The sequence below is a fragment of the Engraulis encrasicolus genome, chromosome 6 (assembly GCF_034702125.1).
Source record: "Engraulis encrasicolus isolate BLACKSEA-1 chromosome 6, IST_EnEncr_1.0, whole genome shotgun sequence".
In the NCBI taxonomy this organism is placed as follows: Eukaryota; Metazoa; Chordata; class Actinopteri; order Clupeiformes; family Engraulidae; genus Engraulis; species Engraulis encrasicolus.
Window position 1 is genome coordinate 44,040,383 of NC_085862.1, and position 16,581 is coordinate 44,056,963.

General features: G+C 42.4%; 1 protein-coding gene across 1 annotated transcript in view; it reads right to left on the minus strand.

The window, feature by feature from the left end:
- Nucleotides 1–1,684: 1,684 nt before the first annotated feature.
- negr1 (neuronal growth regulator 1) overlaps nt 1,685–16,581 on the minus strand; it is a 143,567-nt gene continuing 128,670 nt past the window's right edge. The window contains exon 7 of the mRNA XM_063201719.1: nt 1,685–4,330. Coding sequence (XP_063057789.1) covers nt 4,212–4,330 — 119 coding nt within the window. The 3' untranslated portion in view covers nt 1,685–4,211. The remainder of the gene's footprint in view (nt 4,331–16,581) is intronic.

Below are 16,581 nucleotides of genomic sequence, written 5' to 3' on the forward strand. Positions count from 1 at the left end.
ACTCTTGATTAGTAAAAGAAAGAACAATTCACCACTAATGCAAGACCAGTTGTCCAGTGTCTAGCTCACCACACACAAGTATGTACTAACTCTTGATGATACATAATTGATGATAAATAATCTGTGCCAAGAACAGACTGACACAATGTTCACATTAAATGATGATAATGGTCTTAAAATGTGAGAAGATCAGAGAGAAAAAAACAATGAAAAAAACAGCAATGTAAAACAAACAGTGTTTCAAACTGAGGCTTGATAACGGTGATTTAAACTCCTCGAAATACTTTAAAGGCACATTCAATACAGTACATGTTCCCCATGTATAGAGTCCGCTTGGATCCGTGCTTGGTAATTAAGCAACAAGATAGAGGAAAAACCATCAGACTAGTTTTCATTCAAAGCACTGAACAGGAACCAAAGTGATTAGCGCTGCTTCAGGTGAGGTCAGACAGGCCTTGGGCTGCCTCCTCCGCCTCCTCCACTCCCCCGCCGACCAAGCACCCACCAAGGGGAAGGCTGGGGGCCGGGGCCCGGTCATAATTAAAAGGGTATTCGAACACCCCCTTATCACAGCGTGGAGGATTTAAAAGGCTGCTAATGATAACCCAGGCAGAGCCTATTTTGCTTCTTCGTGATGGGGAGGACCAGTGCTGCTGATGCAACATGGAGTCTGCGTGATAAGGAGGGTGGTAAAGCTCTGATTGGCCGCTTTTGTGTGAAATAGGCGGGGTCACCACACCAGGTCAAACGACTTTGAAATTTTTGTTTACAGTTTAATGTTTCAAAACTGCCTGGGGAATTCAATCAAGAAATAATAATAATAATAATAAAAAACAATCGGCTAAAGAAACATCAAACTTATTGGATTTCAGCCGTGAAATCTCTTGATCAAATTCCATAACAAATGTTGCTGCTTTTGCCGTTTGGTTTTAAAAAGGTCACAAGCGTAGTTAACACACACAGCAAACAAACTTGGTGGCACATTGGTGTCTGCTGGAGACCATGAAATTCAGCAAAGAAATTCACCTCCAAGAATGCTGTGGTTAATACAAATGCTTTGAATGAATCTCTTCTTTTGAGTTTGAGTTGTTGCTACAGGTGAAGTTAGTGGATGCATTAGGCTGTTCTGTAATATATTGCACAACACAGAGTTGAGTAAGATGTCTTTTTTTATGCAAATATAAGTCGCGATTGTATAGATCTGTCAACTCTAATCGTCACAGGGTAAACATAGGTTCATTCACAATGAAACAACATAGATACTGAATATAAAGCTGTTAACATAGATGTTGGAAAAACATAGACCGCATTCTACGGTGCAGCCACCACTGTGCCAGGTTCGAAACAAACAGTCTCACAAATACTTTTGTTATACAGCTCTATTGAACAGAAGAAGGTGAAACAGGAAACCATTATTATGCAATGCATGGTTAGGTACATTCCCAGCATAATCTCATGAAATCCAGTCATAACATTCCTGAAACGGCTTTTAAATATTGTTTTGTCATAGTTGGCCACCTTTAACACATTAATCTGACATGCAGGACATCCATCATTTCCGCACATCGTAGCACACAGAGATACCATTTCCCAATGTCAAGTGTTCTAGCCTTGGTAATGCGTGAAACAACTAGTGATTGGATACTCTTTGGCAAACTCTGCGGAGTATCCAATCACTGGGCGTTTCACACACTACCAAGGCTAGAACACTTGACATTGGGAAATGGTGTGTTGGAAGGTAGAGGTCACACTAAGGTCAACCTCTCGCTCTACAGGTAAGGTTAAGTTGAAAAAATGAAGTCTACTTTCTCCAAATGTACACACAACTGACTCGTTTCTATACTGTAGTATCGTTACTGTTTCAGATCCTCTGAGTTTCAAAAAAGTAGATAATTGGATTACAAATATTTTTTTCTTTTTCATCTATTTATTTGACAAGAACCAACTGCATTTATGGCATCTAAAATAACAGACAAATATTGTAAACTATGCCTCACTAAACTTCTTTCTTTTGATATTTGTTTCACATTTTTGTTGATGCATCACATCTGTGTTGTTAATGCTTAAAAAAAAGACAATGCACATTTTGCCCCTTCCCCTATTTAGTATGTCATACTGTATGTAAACCAATAAGGAAAAAAAGAACATATTGCAAAAAATCCATCATAAATCTCTTTACAACTAAACAAAACAAAAAAGTATGGGTCATTTTTATTTAAAGTTAAAATCCCTCATAGCTTTGAGACAAAATTAAAATAATTTACAAGAACAGCGGACATAATGATATACTCAGTCACAATAAATACTGGTCATTATTCCCCTCCCATCACCCTGCAAACACTAGGTACAATACTTTATGTGCTTTCTGAATGAGATAGATATGCTCAGAGAAACCCCTTTTTAGTCATTGAACAAATAACCCACTCACAAATACTGGCAAACAACTCATGTGTCCTATTTTTTTTTTACGCAGCAGTCATCATTTCAACACTGACTCAGTCCATCATTTATGAAGGGAAATGGATAAGGAGAGAGAAAGTGATACAGCAATCTGTGAGTTTCTACAACAATATTGCCATACTGGCTCGAAGGTTATTTTCCTGTTTCTTTTTCTTTTTTGGCACGGATAGAGTTTTGTTCTGTAGCTGGCAGACCTTTTCACACTCTGGGTTCATGATTAAATCCTAGATGGATAAAAAAGGGAATAAAACTCTAATTCTCATGGACCGCTGGGCGAATGGAGGTTAAACAGATAGCCGCTGCTGATTTCAGCTTTTTTTTTAAACATAACTTCAACTTTGTTATCCGGCTTTCCATCCCCCTGCTTCCTCAAGCATTGAGACGGGAGCGTTTTTTCGCTGATGCTGCGTGCTGTGCTGAGCTGAACCTCCACTTGGGCCCCTCATTTTAGAGTTCATATACTGCCTGTGCTCCCACTCACAGTAGTAATAATAGCCAACGAGCTATTGTTATCGGCAACGTATCAGCCTGGTCCCTTTCACAGAGGCTATACACCATCATCACCCTCTCTAATGATCTCTCTGTCAGCTGAAAGCCATTCACTCATCCCTCCATCCATCCATCCATCCATTCATTCATTCATTCATTCATTCATTCATTCATTCATTCATTCATTCATTCATTGTTTTGATCATTGTTTCATTCATGTCTTAAGACACAATAATATGCAAACACTGAACAACATGGACTATTGTGTCATAAGATTCAGAGTTACAAAAAAAGCGGAAAAAAAAACAAACAATAATAACCCCCCCATCCCCCATTACAGCAACGGAATCCATAAAATGAAACGGGTGTGGGGAGAAATAAAAAGATGTGTGCGTTGAAGTGGCGAGCCGGATGAAGGTGTTACTTTTGGGAGGATGGGTTGGTCAAAAGGGAGGGTGATGGGTTGGAAGGTGAGTGTGTGTGTGTGTGTGGGGTGGTGTGTTAGGGGTGTGGGGTGGGATAAGGTGGAGGGGGATTTGGGGTGAAGGTCAGGGCCTGTTTAATGGGGTGGTTTAAATGAATATGACTGCCTGGGAGACAGCTTGGACATTAGTATGCAAACTATGCACTGGCATACACAGTGAGTCCCCCCCCTTGCCCACCCGGCCTACTCTGCTCTTTTTTTACACAAACACCACCCCAATTAGTAGCTATTCCTTGCCGGAGAAGCATGGCTGAAATTGTTGCTTTGAAAAAGGAGGGGGGAATGGGGGGAATGATGGGGAGGGAATGACAATGCAAACTGATTCACAGAAGTGGGTAATCATAAAATCAGAACGGAAAGAAAATGAAATCATAACTATTTACACAATGGAAATGTTTTTTTTTCTTCTTTTTGCAGAAATTAAAGAAAAAGAAAAGTCAAAACAGCAGGAGGAAGAGGAAAAAAAAAAAAAAAACAGTAGATGACCGTTCTTTTAAAAACAAGTAACGCTGATTATATCCCACGGTGTTTTTGTCTTGTTGAACAAACTCTACCAGATTAGACCCAGCAATCAGCACCATTTACGGAAAAAAATGCTGGCGGGCTCTTCCCTTTACAGTCACTTGTGTATTGGAGTGTGCGTGTATGTGTACTATGCGTTTTGTATGTGTGTGTATGCAGGTACGTATGTACTGTATGTGTGTGTGTTCACTGTATCATGAGTGTGAATGTGGGTGTATGTGTCAATGAGGCCGTCGGCGTGGAGAGCACAGAGGCGCTAGTAAACGGTGGTGGTGGCGGTGGCGGTGGCGGCGCAGGACAGCACCAGGACCAGGTATCGGCAGGACAGCAGGACGCCGGCGCTCCCCGTGCTCCCATATGGTGCCGTGTTGGGCGCTGTAAACAAAAACAACAACAAGACACGCTGATTAGGGACCCACTCGCACTGTGTACGCTCCGCCCCCTCCTCTGCTGCCTTTGCCAACATACTACAGTCCACAATCTCGCTCTACTATAAGCAGTCACTGGTCTCAGAACAGTCATCGTGCTCAGTGTCGTCAGAATGATAGTCAATAATCTCGCTCTATGAGCACTCACTGGTCTCAGAACAGTCATCCTGCTGTTGACTGCACTATTATGGTGATTCGATACACAGTGTACACATGTCTTTTTTTCTATTCTACGTTTTTTTTTTTAGCTTAGCATAGTGTCTTCTCCATTTGTAACACTCAGATGTACATACTAATGATGATTTTGGCCTCAGAGATGTCAGTGAGGAGGACATTTCGAGAATCTTCAGGATCGAGAGAGAGAGAGAGAGAGAGAGAGAGAGAGAGAGAGAGAGAGAGAGAGAGAGAGAACAGAAAAAGAAAAAGAAAAAGAAAGAGAAATAAACAAGGCGAGGGGGGTCTTTTTATTAGGTTGGGTTTGACTTGATGTCCAGTTAGATTTGGTTTGGTGACTAGAGGACTCAAAGACACTGGCTGCCAACCCCCCCTCCCCCAGTCCCTGGCCCCTGTTCATCCTCATTTCTGTGGGATGGCCTCTAAACGTTACAGGGAAGACTTCACGCCATCATGGCCAATATCGCTTTAAGGCCGCAATTATTTACTGAGCGCATGTAATTTATATGATTGATGTGGACCTTCCACGCATGCATGCACCTGTATACGATGGCGATGTATAAACACACTCACACACACACACACAAAAGCATGCACGCACACGCACGCACACACACACACACATGAAAGCATGCACACACACACACTCGCACACATACACGCACGCACACACACACGTACGCACGCGCGCGCACACACACACACACACACACACACACACACACACACACACACACACACACACACACACACACACACACACACACACACACACAGTGGAGTAAATGAGAGACAGAGGGGCAAGATTGTGCTGGTTCAACTCCAGTAGAACGTGATTGCTTTTTCGCTATGATGTATTGACAACGGAGAAAGGATCATTGCACTTCTTTACAAAAAAGAAAAAGAAAAAAATGAGTGCCTGATTGTAGTTTCATTGATTGTTGGGTTGTTGTTCTGTACAGAGAATAATTAGAGTCTTGATGGCAGATGCATTACTCTACAAAACTATACTCCTGTACTGTTCCGTACACTACAATGACACTACACATACACGTACACTACAATTACACTACAATGGACTTGTATACAGGTATATATGGGACACAAGCTCAGGCCTGATCACCCCGTAGCTAGCTGGCCACCTTTGATGAGGGTGTCTAGTGTCGAAAGGCCGAAACACCCCCTGATTCAAAGGAACACTACCGACGATGTGTCCTAAAATGACAAGGTACCCCCACTCCCCACACACACACACACACACACACACACTCTCACCATCAAGGACACTCATGTGACTAAACATCTTATAGCACAATGGATAGTAACACCATCTGTGTTTTATGAATCTGATTTGATGTCAGATGCATTACACTACAAAACGGTACTCTTGTACTGTTCCCTACACTACAAAACTCTACTCCTGTACTGTTCCCTACACTACAAAACTGTACTCCTGTACTGTTCCCTACACTACAAAACTGTACTCCTGTACTGTTTTCCGTACAGTAAAAGCCCCCCAGTCGTAACCATCTGCTCTATGACAGCGCCACATGCTTTTGGAAGATGCCGTTGGTTGTGTTCTGTGTGTGCCGCAAGGCAAGGCAAGGCGAGGCGAGACAGGCAGGGAAATGGCAGCAAACAGAATCACACACGCACGACTGGAGAACCTGAATCATGGGGCAAGTTACTACTTGGAGGGGAGCGAGTATGAAATTCATGCTCAGGCTCGGAAAAGAAAACTGTGCTGTGTTTGTTTGTTTGTGTGTGTGTGTGTGTGTGTGTGTGTGTGTGGGGGGGGTGTCTGTGTGTGTGTGTGTGTGTCTGTATTATGTGCACATCTTTCACTATATGTGCACGAATGTGTTTATACAGTTAAAGTATATGTACGGATGTTATGTACGTATAGGCCTATGTATATGTGTATATGTGTATGCATACATACCATGGTATATGACAGTAGGTACTATATGAAAGTAGTAGGCAGTATTTGGGTGTTTGGCAGATGTATAAAATACAATGCTATAGCTTACAAGCTCACAAGCATTACATGGTAAACTGGTTGTGTTGCGTGTTTGATGCGCGTTTGCTACTCTGTACAGTATGTGTGACAGTTGTATAAAGTAGAAACTGTAACAGAGTTGACAGGCTGTGTTTGTGCTTGCGTGCATGCGTGCATGTGTGCATGTGTGTGGCGGTTCACTGTGTGTGGTGGTATAATATGTGTGACGCTATGTTTTTCTGAATAATATGAGCATTTATACCTGTGAGCACGTACTGTATGATGTGGAGATGACATTTACACATAAAAACAGTGTGTGTGTATGTCGTGACTGGTACAGCAGTTGGTGTTTATATATAAATACATAATATATATATCTATGTGTGTGTGTGTGTGCGCACACTTGTATGTGTGTGTGTGTGTGTGTGTGTGTGTGTGTGTGTGTGTGTGTGTGTGTGTGTGTGTGTGTGTGTGTGTGTGTGTGTGTGTGTGTGTGTGTGTGTGTGTGACAGTATGCGTGTGTATGTTGGAGGCAGCACATATATAAAATGCATGGAGAGGCTCGGAGAGGAAACAGTTCCACAGACGACCGGCTCTTTCGGCTTCCACCCATAGCACTGGATAATGACACAGTTCTGCTAGGCTGCGAGAGGGAGATGGTCACCATGGAAACAGCTCATATCCTCTATGCAACCCCCCCTCCACCTCCTTTTCCTCTCTCGTTTTTCCCCCCTCTCACTTTTCCCTTTTTTTCCCGCTTCTTTGTTTTCTGTTCTCCAGTGCTGCCAGTGTAACAAAATAATTTGTAGCATAAGCACCTGCTACAACAGTTAGGCGCTGCAGTTCTTCATCAAAAAGTGGGAACGGCATATGGCCGGTTGAAGGTCTAAAGGACTGGCTGGCTTTTTTTCCTGTTCACTGAGCTGTCCTGAGCGTGATCTGTTGGTTTGGTAAACCTCTGCATAATTTCCTTCTTTGAGGGATGAGTCCACATTCTCTCTCTCTCTCTCTCTCTCTCTCTCTCTCTCTCTCTCTCTCTCTCTCTCTCTCTCCCCCCCCTCTCTCAAAAAAAAGTCCTCACAACTTTTATCCAGGACCCAAGAAGTAATTAATGACGGTGGCCACACGACCAACCTCATCGCAGCACCTCATTTTGTACTTGTTTAATGTCCCACTGCGTCTAAATCAGTCAATGCTGTTGTGGCCCCGCTGCCTCCATTGCCATTTTAATTAACTCCCTGTGTCCAGGAACATCCTGGCCCAAAACATCACGGCAACAAACAAAACCACCCAACTACCAACCACCCTCCCTTTTCTCACGATTTCAAATTAAAGGCAAACCGGAGCTAACAAATGCTTCCAACTTTTATTTTATTCAGATCTTACAACAAATAATTTGCATAAATATTCAGCAGGCGAGGCAACGTTTTTCCAGAACCTGTAATTAGTTTGCGTGTGTGTAGGGTGCCTTGAGGAAGGTCCCGTGCCCCACTTATAAGGCTTGCCGTAGCAACCTTCCTGGCAATTAGTGCAAGGTTACGCATTTAAAGCATTATTTTTTTCATTGACACAGATTGCATCTTTTCTTTTTTTTAACCTATAAGCTGACTCAATAATGGCATATGGTTCAGCATGAGAAGTAGGAAGTGTACCATCCATGCAGCCGATACCCCCAGAGGAGGAAGCCCAGCAACAGTTTCATCAACTACGGAGGACACACACACACACACACACACACACACACACACACACACACACACACACACACACACACACACACACACACACACACACACACACACACACACACACACACACACACACACACACACACACACACACACACACACACACACACACACACACACACATCCACACCCCCACACACACAAGTCAGGCCAGCACACTTCCTGTGAAAGTAGGGCAACTGGAAACAATATTTTTTTCCCTAACAATATCCAATGAACTGGATTTTGTAAGACTTAATATGTTGGTCAAAGTGATTTATATCACCAACATGCTAACTAGGCCCCGAGAGAGAGAGAGAGAGAGAGAGAGAGAGAGAGAGAGAGAGAGAGAGAGAGAGAGAGAGAGAGAGAGAGAGAGAGAGAGAGAGAGAGATAGAGATAGAGAGAGAGAGAATGGACAACTTTCCTCATTGATAACGCTGATGCGTGAGAGATAAAGATTGATTATGCCGTGAGATATTATTGATAAGACAATTAGAATGAATCCATTTCTTGGCCTGGATACGACAGCATATCTGCCAGGCAAATCACAGCAGAGAGAAAAAAAAATGGTCAAAGATTTTTCATCACAGATTCTTAGAGTTCAGAATGTGATTACACTGGTGACTGGACAGGCATTATAAATCACCAGCCAATAGCTGCTCTTTGACACTACTTTGTTACGTAACATTAACTCCATCTCCAATCAAAATCTCAAATCGTTTCTGACTGTACAATTAGCCCAGTTTACTTGGAAAAGAATGTTTATGTGTGAGTAGTATTACCGTACATACATAGTTATAGTCATTACGTTTTATAGTCTAGTTTGGTTCCTTCGTTTACTGTTATCACTGAACACTGTTCACAAAAGCACAGCTAGAATGTAAAAAGATACCATACAATACCGTACAATAGCAATACTGGCCACTGTAGCCAAATTGTTGGGCTGTGCTCAATTCATTGACTGTTTTCTTTGTTCACTACCATAATGCAGAACATTAAAGATGACTACTAACTGGAAAATGAATGATTCATGTATCAATAAGTTTTATCTACCAATAATATGCAGTCCAAAATCAAGTCAAGCTATTTAATCTGCCTCTTTAGTCAACCAACTGACCAATCTTGCATGTCTTGGTCTAGATTATCCTATTAATTGAGAGTAAATTACCTCAACACACACAATCGCTGATCTCTCCGAGTCTTGATTATGGTAATTGTGTGAATTACATGAGCGACACACTACGAGGAATCACAATTAGTCTCTTGCAACACCCCCTAATCACATTTTACATTTTATTTGTTTCTCGTCAGAATTGTCAATACATGCAGACCAGACGCAACGTTATGATGACGCTAGAAAGTGTTTGGGAAAACAATATGCGAGATCTAATAGCTTGTCGACAGCCACAGCTTTCATATCTGTCTGGCTCTTGGGGATTGGAGCGTCTGCAAACAGTGACAGTCATCACATGTCTTTCTAAAATAAACTGGGTCTTTGCAATTCAAATTGGGAACAGGCAAAGTAAGCAAGCTGCACATTTACTGTACAGACACAAACAGCTGGATTCTTGCATTGCATTGTCATTTCTAGAATGACTCTGCTTGGTTGCGGAATGCTTAACATCTACGTACGGTACACTGTCACCGCTTGATAAATTAAACTGAGATAAAGATCTGCTTCCTCTGTTCTCCAGAGGGAGGGAAGATCATAAACAGTAGACTTGGTACGGCAGGCCGGATTCTTATTACTTGTGGTGGTGGTGGTGAAAGCTTGTCTGCTCACTCCTCAGACAGTCGTGCCATTTCTTTTCAGCCGCTAGACCGGCTGGGGCGAGGTAAGGGCTGGCTGTCTGTTAGAGCCTTGAGTGAAAGGTTCATTGTCCTCACTTATCAATCAGTGACCTTTTGTCTCTCTGATCCAGTCTTGCCGGGTTGATGAAACATATCTCAATGCCTGCGCCATCCTCTTCCATGACTGTGGGTCCAGCCTGCCTCTAAAAATAGACCTTAGTTAAACTTTAACATCTCCACAGAGAGAACTCCTTCCCACTTTATTGAAGGTCACACTGCATAACGACAAAGCATGAAGATCTTTTGTCTATGTGAATAGACAATTCTCTTTATGTGAAACATACTATTATTTGGTGGTAGTTATTCAGATATACATACATACAATGTATTTGTGACAAATACATTCCTCCCCTCACTGATTTCACAGATCTTAATCATGAATATAAGAGTTTACGAAGCTCAGGTGAAGAGTTACAGTATTATATTAACTAGCAGTAGGCCTAAATGTAGTAGGCCTAAATGTGTCTTATTTTACTGCCCCTGAATGTGTTTTGGGTGGTAAAAAGCCTTTGAAAACTATATCTGTTACACATAATATGTAATATATTGATGCTATTTCAGTCCAATTTTGATCTTAAAATAAAGGGAAAGGCCCTGTCACAAAGGTTGATAGTAGACATTTATCAACCATGGACTTATAGTTAACACTAGGCTAGGCTCCAGCACTTTGTCTATGCAGTGTGCTACCTGCTAGCATTGTCATAAATCTAACCTCTCTATTTACAACAATGCATTTCGTATGTAGAGTCTGGCTGTACTTTATTGAGAAATGAAGAAAAGAGAAAATAAGAAAAGACTAAGCCTTTACCCAACTTCTAACATCTCGTTGTATCTTATGGAATGAACCTGACTGCTAAGCCTCGCCTACAGTATGCACTAAAATTCAAATGTGTCAAACAAAGTCGACTTCATCGCTGACCAGACACTCCCTCTGGAGTTAACCATGTCAATATACTCTACAAAACCCAGAGCTCTGCCCAAGGTGTATGAAGTAGTAGTAGAAGTACTCTTACAGTGTATCTACCTGTTTTGGTACAGTGGAATAACTGGTGCATGCTATGTAAGATCATGTACAAGTGTTGCGATTACAACAATAAGCAGTGGCGTGCACAGACATTTTGAGGGGCATGTGGAACATCTAGTTGACTTACTACCATTATAGAGGCTATATAGTATTATATCAGGGAATTATTGTCATGAAGCTTTGTAGATTATCATGTCAACATGAACCGCAGTACATTGAGCCTTTCAAGTACAGCATTTTTGCCCAATGGGGCAAATGGGCAGTTGCTTTAGCACCATCGTATCCCTATCGGTGGACGGCACGCCTATGCCAGTAAGAGTACGCCCACTTCTACTTCTACTCTATACACCCCTGAGCACCTCTGTAGACTCTTTCTGTGTCTCATTTGGCACACTTGTGCACCTCAGGCACTGTTTCGGCGCCTATGTGTATTAGTTACGCACTGAAACATCGCGCCCGAAGTGCACAAGTGCGTCATATGAGTCACAGCAACTGTATAGGGAGGTCATAATTGAGTAGAACTGCACTGTCATCACGTTACATCCAACATTAAAAAAAGTTCATTCCCATACACCTGGAGAGGGGTTTGATTTACACCTCTCTGAGGAGCGGTCTTCACACGGATTCATCTACTCGTCAATACCTCTTTATAAATATTCACCATCATTGATTTGTGATTGACCTCCACGTTCCACGTATACCTTCATCATATTATTTCCCTCCTCCGCTCGTCTGCTTGGTCGAATACATGAATGTAGCCTACGGTATAGCCGACTGTGAGACGACTATATTGAGTCTTCTCTCATGCAGGTCCTCTTGATGAACTTGTAGCGTGATGGTTTGAAACTAAATATAGATTGAATGGGCGGCGGCGCTGCATTTAGATCCTCTGGGTTATCAGCATACTGTGGATCCCTATGGGGAGTTCAATGGAAGCAAAAGGCTTCCTTCTGTAGCGGCACAGCATGAAGAGTGGGGGGAGGGGGAGGGGAGGGAGAGGGGAGTGGAGCGGTGTGTGTGTGTGTGCGTGTGTTGTGTGCAGGTGTGTATGACTGCGCACTGTGTGTTAGTATGAATGCTTATCAATAGAGAGTGTGTGTGTGTGTGTGTGTGTGTGTGTGTGTGTGTGTGTGTGTGTGTGTGTGTGTGTGTGTGTGTGTGTGTGTGTGTGTGTGTGTGTGTGTGTGTGTGTGCGCGTGTGCGCATGTGTGTGTATGGGTGCGCGTGTTTAAAGGTGTGTGTGGGTGTGTAAACATGTGTGTGTGTTCATGTGTGTTCGTGTGTGTGTGTCTGTGTTCATGTGTGTTCATGTGTGTGTGTGCGTGCGCGTGCGTGCACATGCATGTGATCATGTGCGTGTGTGTGTGTGGCCTTGAGCGTGTGTTAATCAGAAGCACAGCGGGACTCTTTTCGACATCACACAGGCTCCATGCACAAAAGGGAGCCCAGGGAAATCCAACAGAGGTCACTTCCCGGGAAATCAAACCAGCGCAGAGAAAACACCCCGCTGCCTATACCTATGGGCTTTAAATACAGCAGGCATAGACGTATACAGTCCCAAGAAAAAGTTTGTACACCCTTTGAAATTTCTTACCTTTCTGATAAAATTGGTCATAAAACATGGTCTGATCTTCCCGGAAATAACAAGAAGGAACAACCAGAGTCTGCTTTAACTAATTCAACCCCAACATTTACAAGTTTTCATATTTTCATTGGCCATAAGATGTAAACATTCACAGGACAGCAAGGCATAAGTAAGTACACCCTAGCATTCAATAGGTTTTAACCCTAAATTAGTCACAATAACCTCAACCAGATGTTTCCTGTAGTTGCAGATCAGATTAACAAAACAATCTGGATGTATCTGGTCTCCCTCTTCTTTAGAAAACTGCCTCTCGTCAGCAAGGTTTGTGGGATGTCTGGAGTGCATAGCTTTCTTGACTTCATGCCATATAATCTCAATTGTTTTTATCAGGGCTTTGACTGGGCTATTCCAGAATGTGTATTTCATTATTATGAAGCCATTCTTAAGTCGATTTGCTTCTAAAGTATGGGTTGTTGTCACATTTCAGGACCCATACTCTTGTGTGCTTCAACGGTTTGACAGACTATCTCACTTTTTTCTGTAAAATATCTCGATAAACTTCTGAGTTCATTGTTCCACTGATAATAGCAAACTGAAAAGGGCCTGAGGCAGGAAGGTAGCCGCATATAATGATGCTCCCGCCACCATACTCAAAGGTGGAGAGGATGTTTTGGTGAAGGTGTGGTTCTCCAGTTCTCCTCCAAACATGACATTGTGTGTTCCCCTGAACAATTCAACTTTGGTTTCAACGTTGGTCTACAGAATATTTTGCAGTAATTCTATGAAGCATATAAATGCTTTTTCGCAAACCTCAAAGGTGCAGCAATATTTTTTTGGTCAGAAACCCCATTAATTTTAGATAGGCAGAATTAATCCCATTTTTAGCGATTCTTGGTTACATCTCCTCTTCTGAGTATGGTGGCGGGAGCATCATTATATGCGGCTTCCTTGCTGCCTCAGGCCCTTGACAGTTTGCTATTATCAGTGGAACAATGAACTCAAATTTATTGTGATATTTTACAGAAAAAACGTGAGGAAGTCTGTCACACAGTTGAAGCACACAAGAGTATGGGTCCTGAAATGTGACAACAACCCATACTTTAGAAGCAAATCGACTTTAGAATGGCTTCATAATAATGAAATACACATTTTGAAATAGCCCAGTCAAAGCCCTGACAAAAACAATTGAGATTATATGGCATGAAGTCAAGAAAGCTATGCACTCCAGACATCCCACAAACCTTGCTGACGAGAGGCTGTTCTCGAAAGAAGAGGGAGACAAGATACAAACAGATTGTTTTGTTAATCTGATCTGCAACTACAGGACAAGTCGGTTGATGATATTGCAACTAACTGAGGGTTAAAACCTACTTAATGCAAGGGTGTACTTACTTATGCCCTGCTCTCCTGTGAATGTTATGGCCTTATGACCAATAAAAATATGTTAACATGTAAATGTTTGGGTGGAATTAATTAAAGCAGACTCTGGTTGTTCCTTCTTGATATTTCCGGGAAGATCAGACCATGTTTTATGATCAATTTTGACAGAAATGTAAGAAATTTCAAAGGGTGTACAAACTTTTTCCTGGGACTGTATATACGTACAACCAGGGCCACTGACAGCTAATGGCTGGGCCCAGGACAAAGTCATCTGAAAGGGCCCCCAACCCAATACACACAATGTAATGAGAACCCAATTCTGGGCCCCCTCTGTCCCTGGGGCCGGGACAACTGTCCCCTTTGTCCCACCCTATCGCCTACAACATTAAAATAGGAACCTTCACATATGGGTGCCATTGATAAATTGCACAGCTAAAGGAGGATACGTAGTGGTCATGGGGTGGGGAAGTAAAACCCATTGGCATTGCATACAGTACAAATACAATATTGGCTTCCCCATCAAAGTTAAGATATAAACGTTACTGATATACAATTACTGTAGTAGTGTCTTTATTGTCCCCCATGGGGAAAACATCTTCCAGTAAGTGGCGCATTGGACATGAGGACAAGTCAATACATACAATCAGATCCCACTCCCCACTCCCCCTCAACCCACCCGTTTCAACTATTACCCTAAGACAAACATTTGGAAGTGAAAGTGAAGTCAAAGCCCAATTGGGAAACTCCAACTCCCATTGTCATTGTGACACAGCACTCCACAGCACACAAGTGAACACTGCACACAACAAAATTGCATTTATGCCTCACTCGTGCAAAGGGGCAGCCCTCAATGGCGCCCCAGGGGGGCAGTACGGCGGGACGGTACCATGCTCAGGGTACATCAGTCATGGAGGAGGATGGGGTAGAGCACTGGTTAATTACTCCCCCCAGAAAGCTGGCGGGTCGGGAGTCGAACTGGCAACTTGTGGGCTACAAGTCTGACGCCCTAACAGCTTACCCCTGAATGTACCAAAATGTGACAAATGACATGGGCATTGGACATAGACAGGCATCAACAGGTATTGCTGTCTAGATCATGGCTTACTGTAGTGAAGTTTACACTTCTTTCTTCTTTTGAAAATCGGTTACTTTCTGACGCTTGCACATCTATGGTATGATGCTGTCCCAGTGTTCAAGCATATCACACTTTGTTTTCAACATGACAAGTAAGCTGAACTTCCGTATGAACTGTCCAATACTATCAGTGTTACTGAACGTATCCAAAGACTTTCTGTTAGATGTTAAATGCACCAGCAATCGATTTGCAGTACATTACACCGCATTAGGCTGACAAGGTTTTTTTTTTTGCAGAACATTATATTGCACTACTAGACTGATGCTTTTTACCCAGACACACTTTCATACCAACAAGGCCCAGCACTACGTCTACAGTCCCTGAAGGGATCTTAAGTGTGAGTGGTGAGCACGAAGCTCTTGAAATAATGCAACAGTGAGGAGAACAGGCAGAGAGTTTCAAAGCAGAGTCAGGTCAGGATGAAGGAACTGTTACGATAGGCTGTGTTCTTGAAAGAGATGGGTTTTTCAAGAGTTTCCAGCCAAAAAAAGACAGCCCGGGTCTCTGCCCTCGTAGTGCTTGGTAGTTTGTTCCACCACACTTGCCAGTTTCATGCATGAGAGAGGAGGTGTTTGTGTCACTTGAGTGCTTAATTTGAGCATCTGAGTTCAGGAATCCTTACTGCCGGTGAGCTAAGGATTAGTACTAGCACATGTTACGGTGTTAGATACTCTGTTACAATGTTAAGAAGTTAGAAATACTTCGGCCATAAGGGATAATATATACCATCATAACAGATATAGTATTTGGGATATATGTTATGATACAGGCAAAGCAATATCCCAGGGATTGTGGAATAACTGGGATATGGACACTAAACATATCCACAGAATAACAGGATCAATAAAAATAGCTTTGCACCTTGTGTATGATCAATTTAAAGCAGTCAACAGTTTCACATTACACCACTATTTTGATCACTTTCGATTATAGGCCTGATCATAGTCGTGGAGAAACGGTTAATTGGACACTGTTTATAATGTCTGATTTTGTCAAAATACATTCAAATATGAACTAGACACGACTTTTACTAAGCTATATAGTGAATCTTAATCCAGCAATGGTGGTCAGTACCATAGATATCAATTAGATGTCATCTCTCCCTTTTATTTTTTTTTATTTGATCGCATCCTCTCACGGCACTAATGAGCATGATTCCGCACTCCTTCCGCACTCTGCCGCTCCTCTATACTTAACTAGAGAGGGGTGTGATGACCGTAATCACACCTGAAGCTCAACATTCTCTGACGGTATTCTTTTGCAGCTCTCACTGCAAGGAAATTGCCGTCCATTAAAGGCCTACGGCAAGTGCAACTGGAG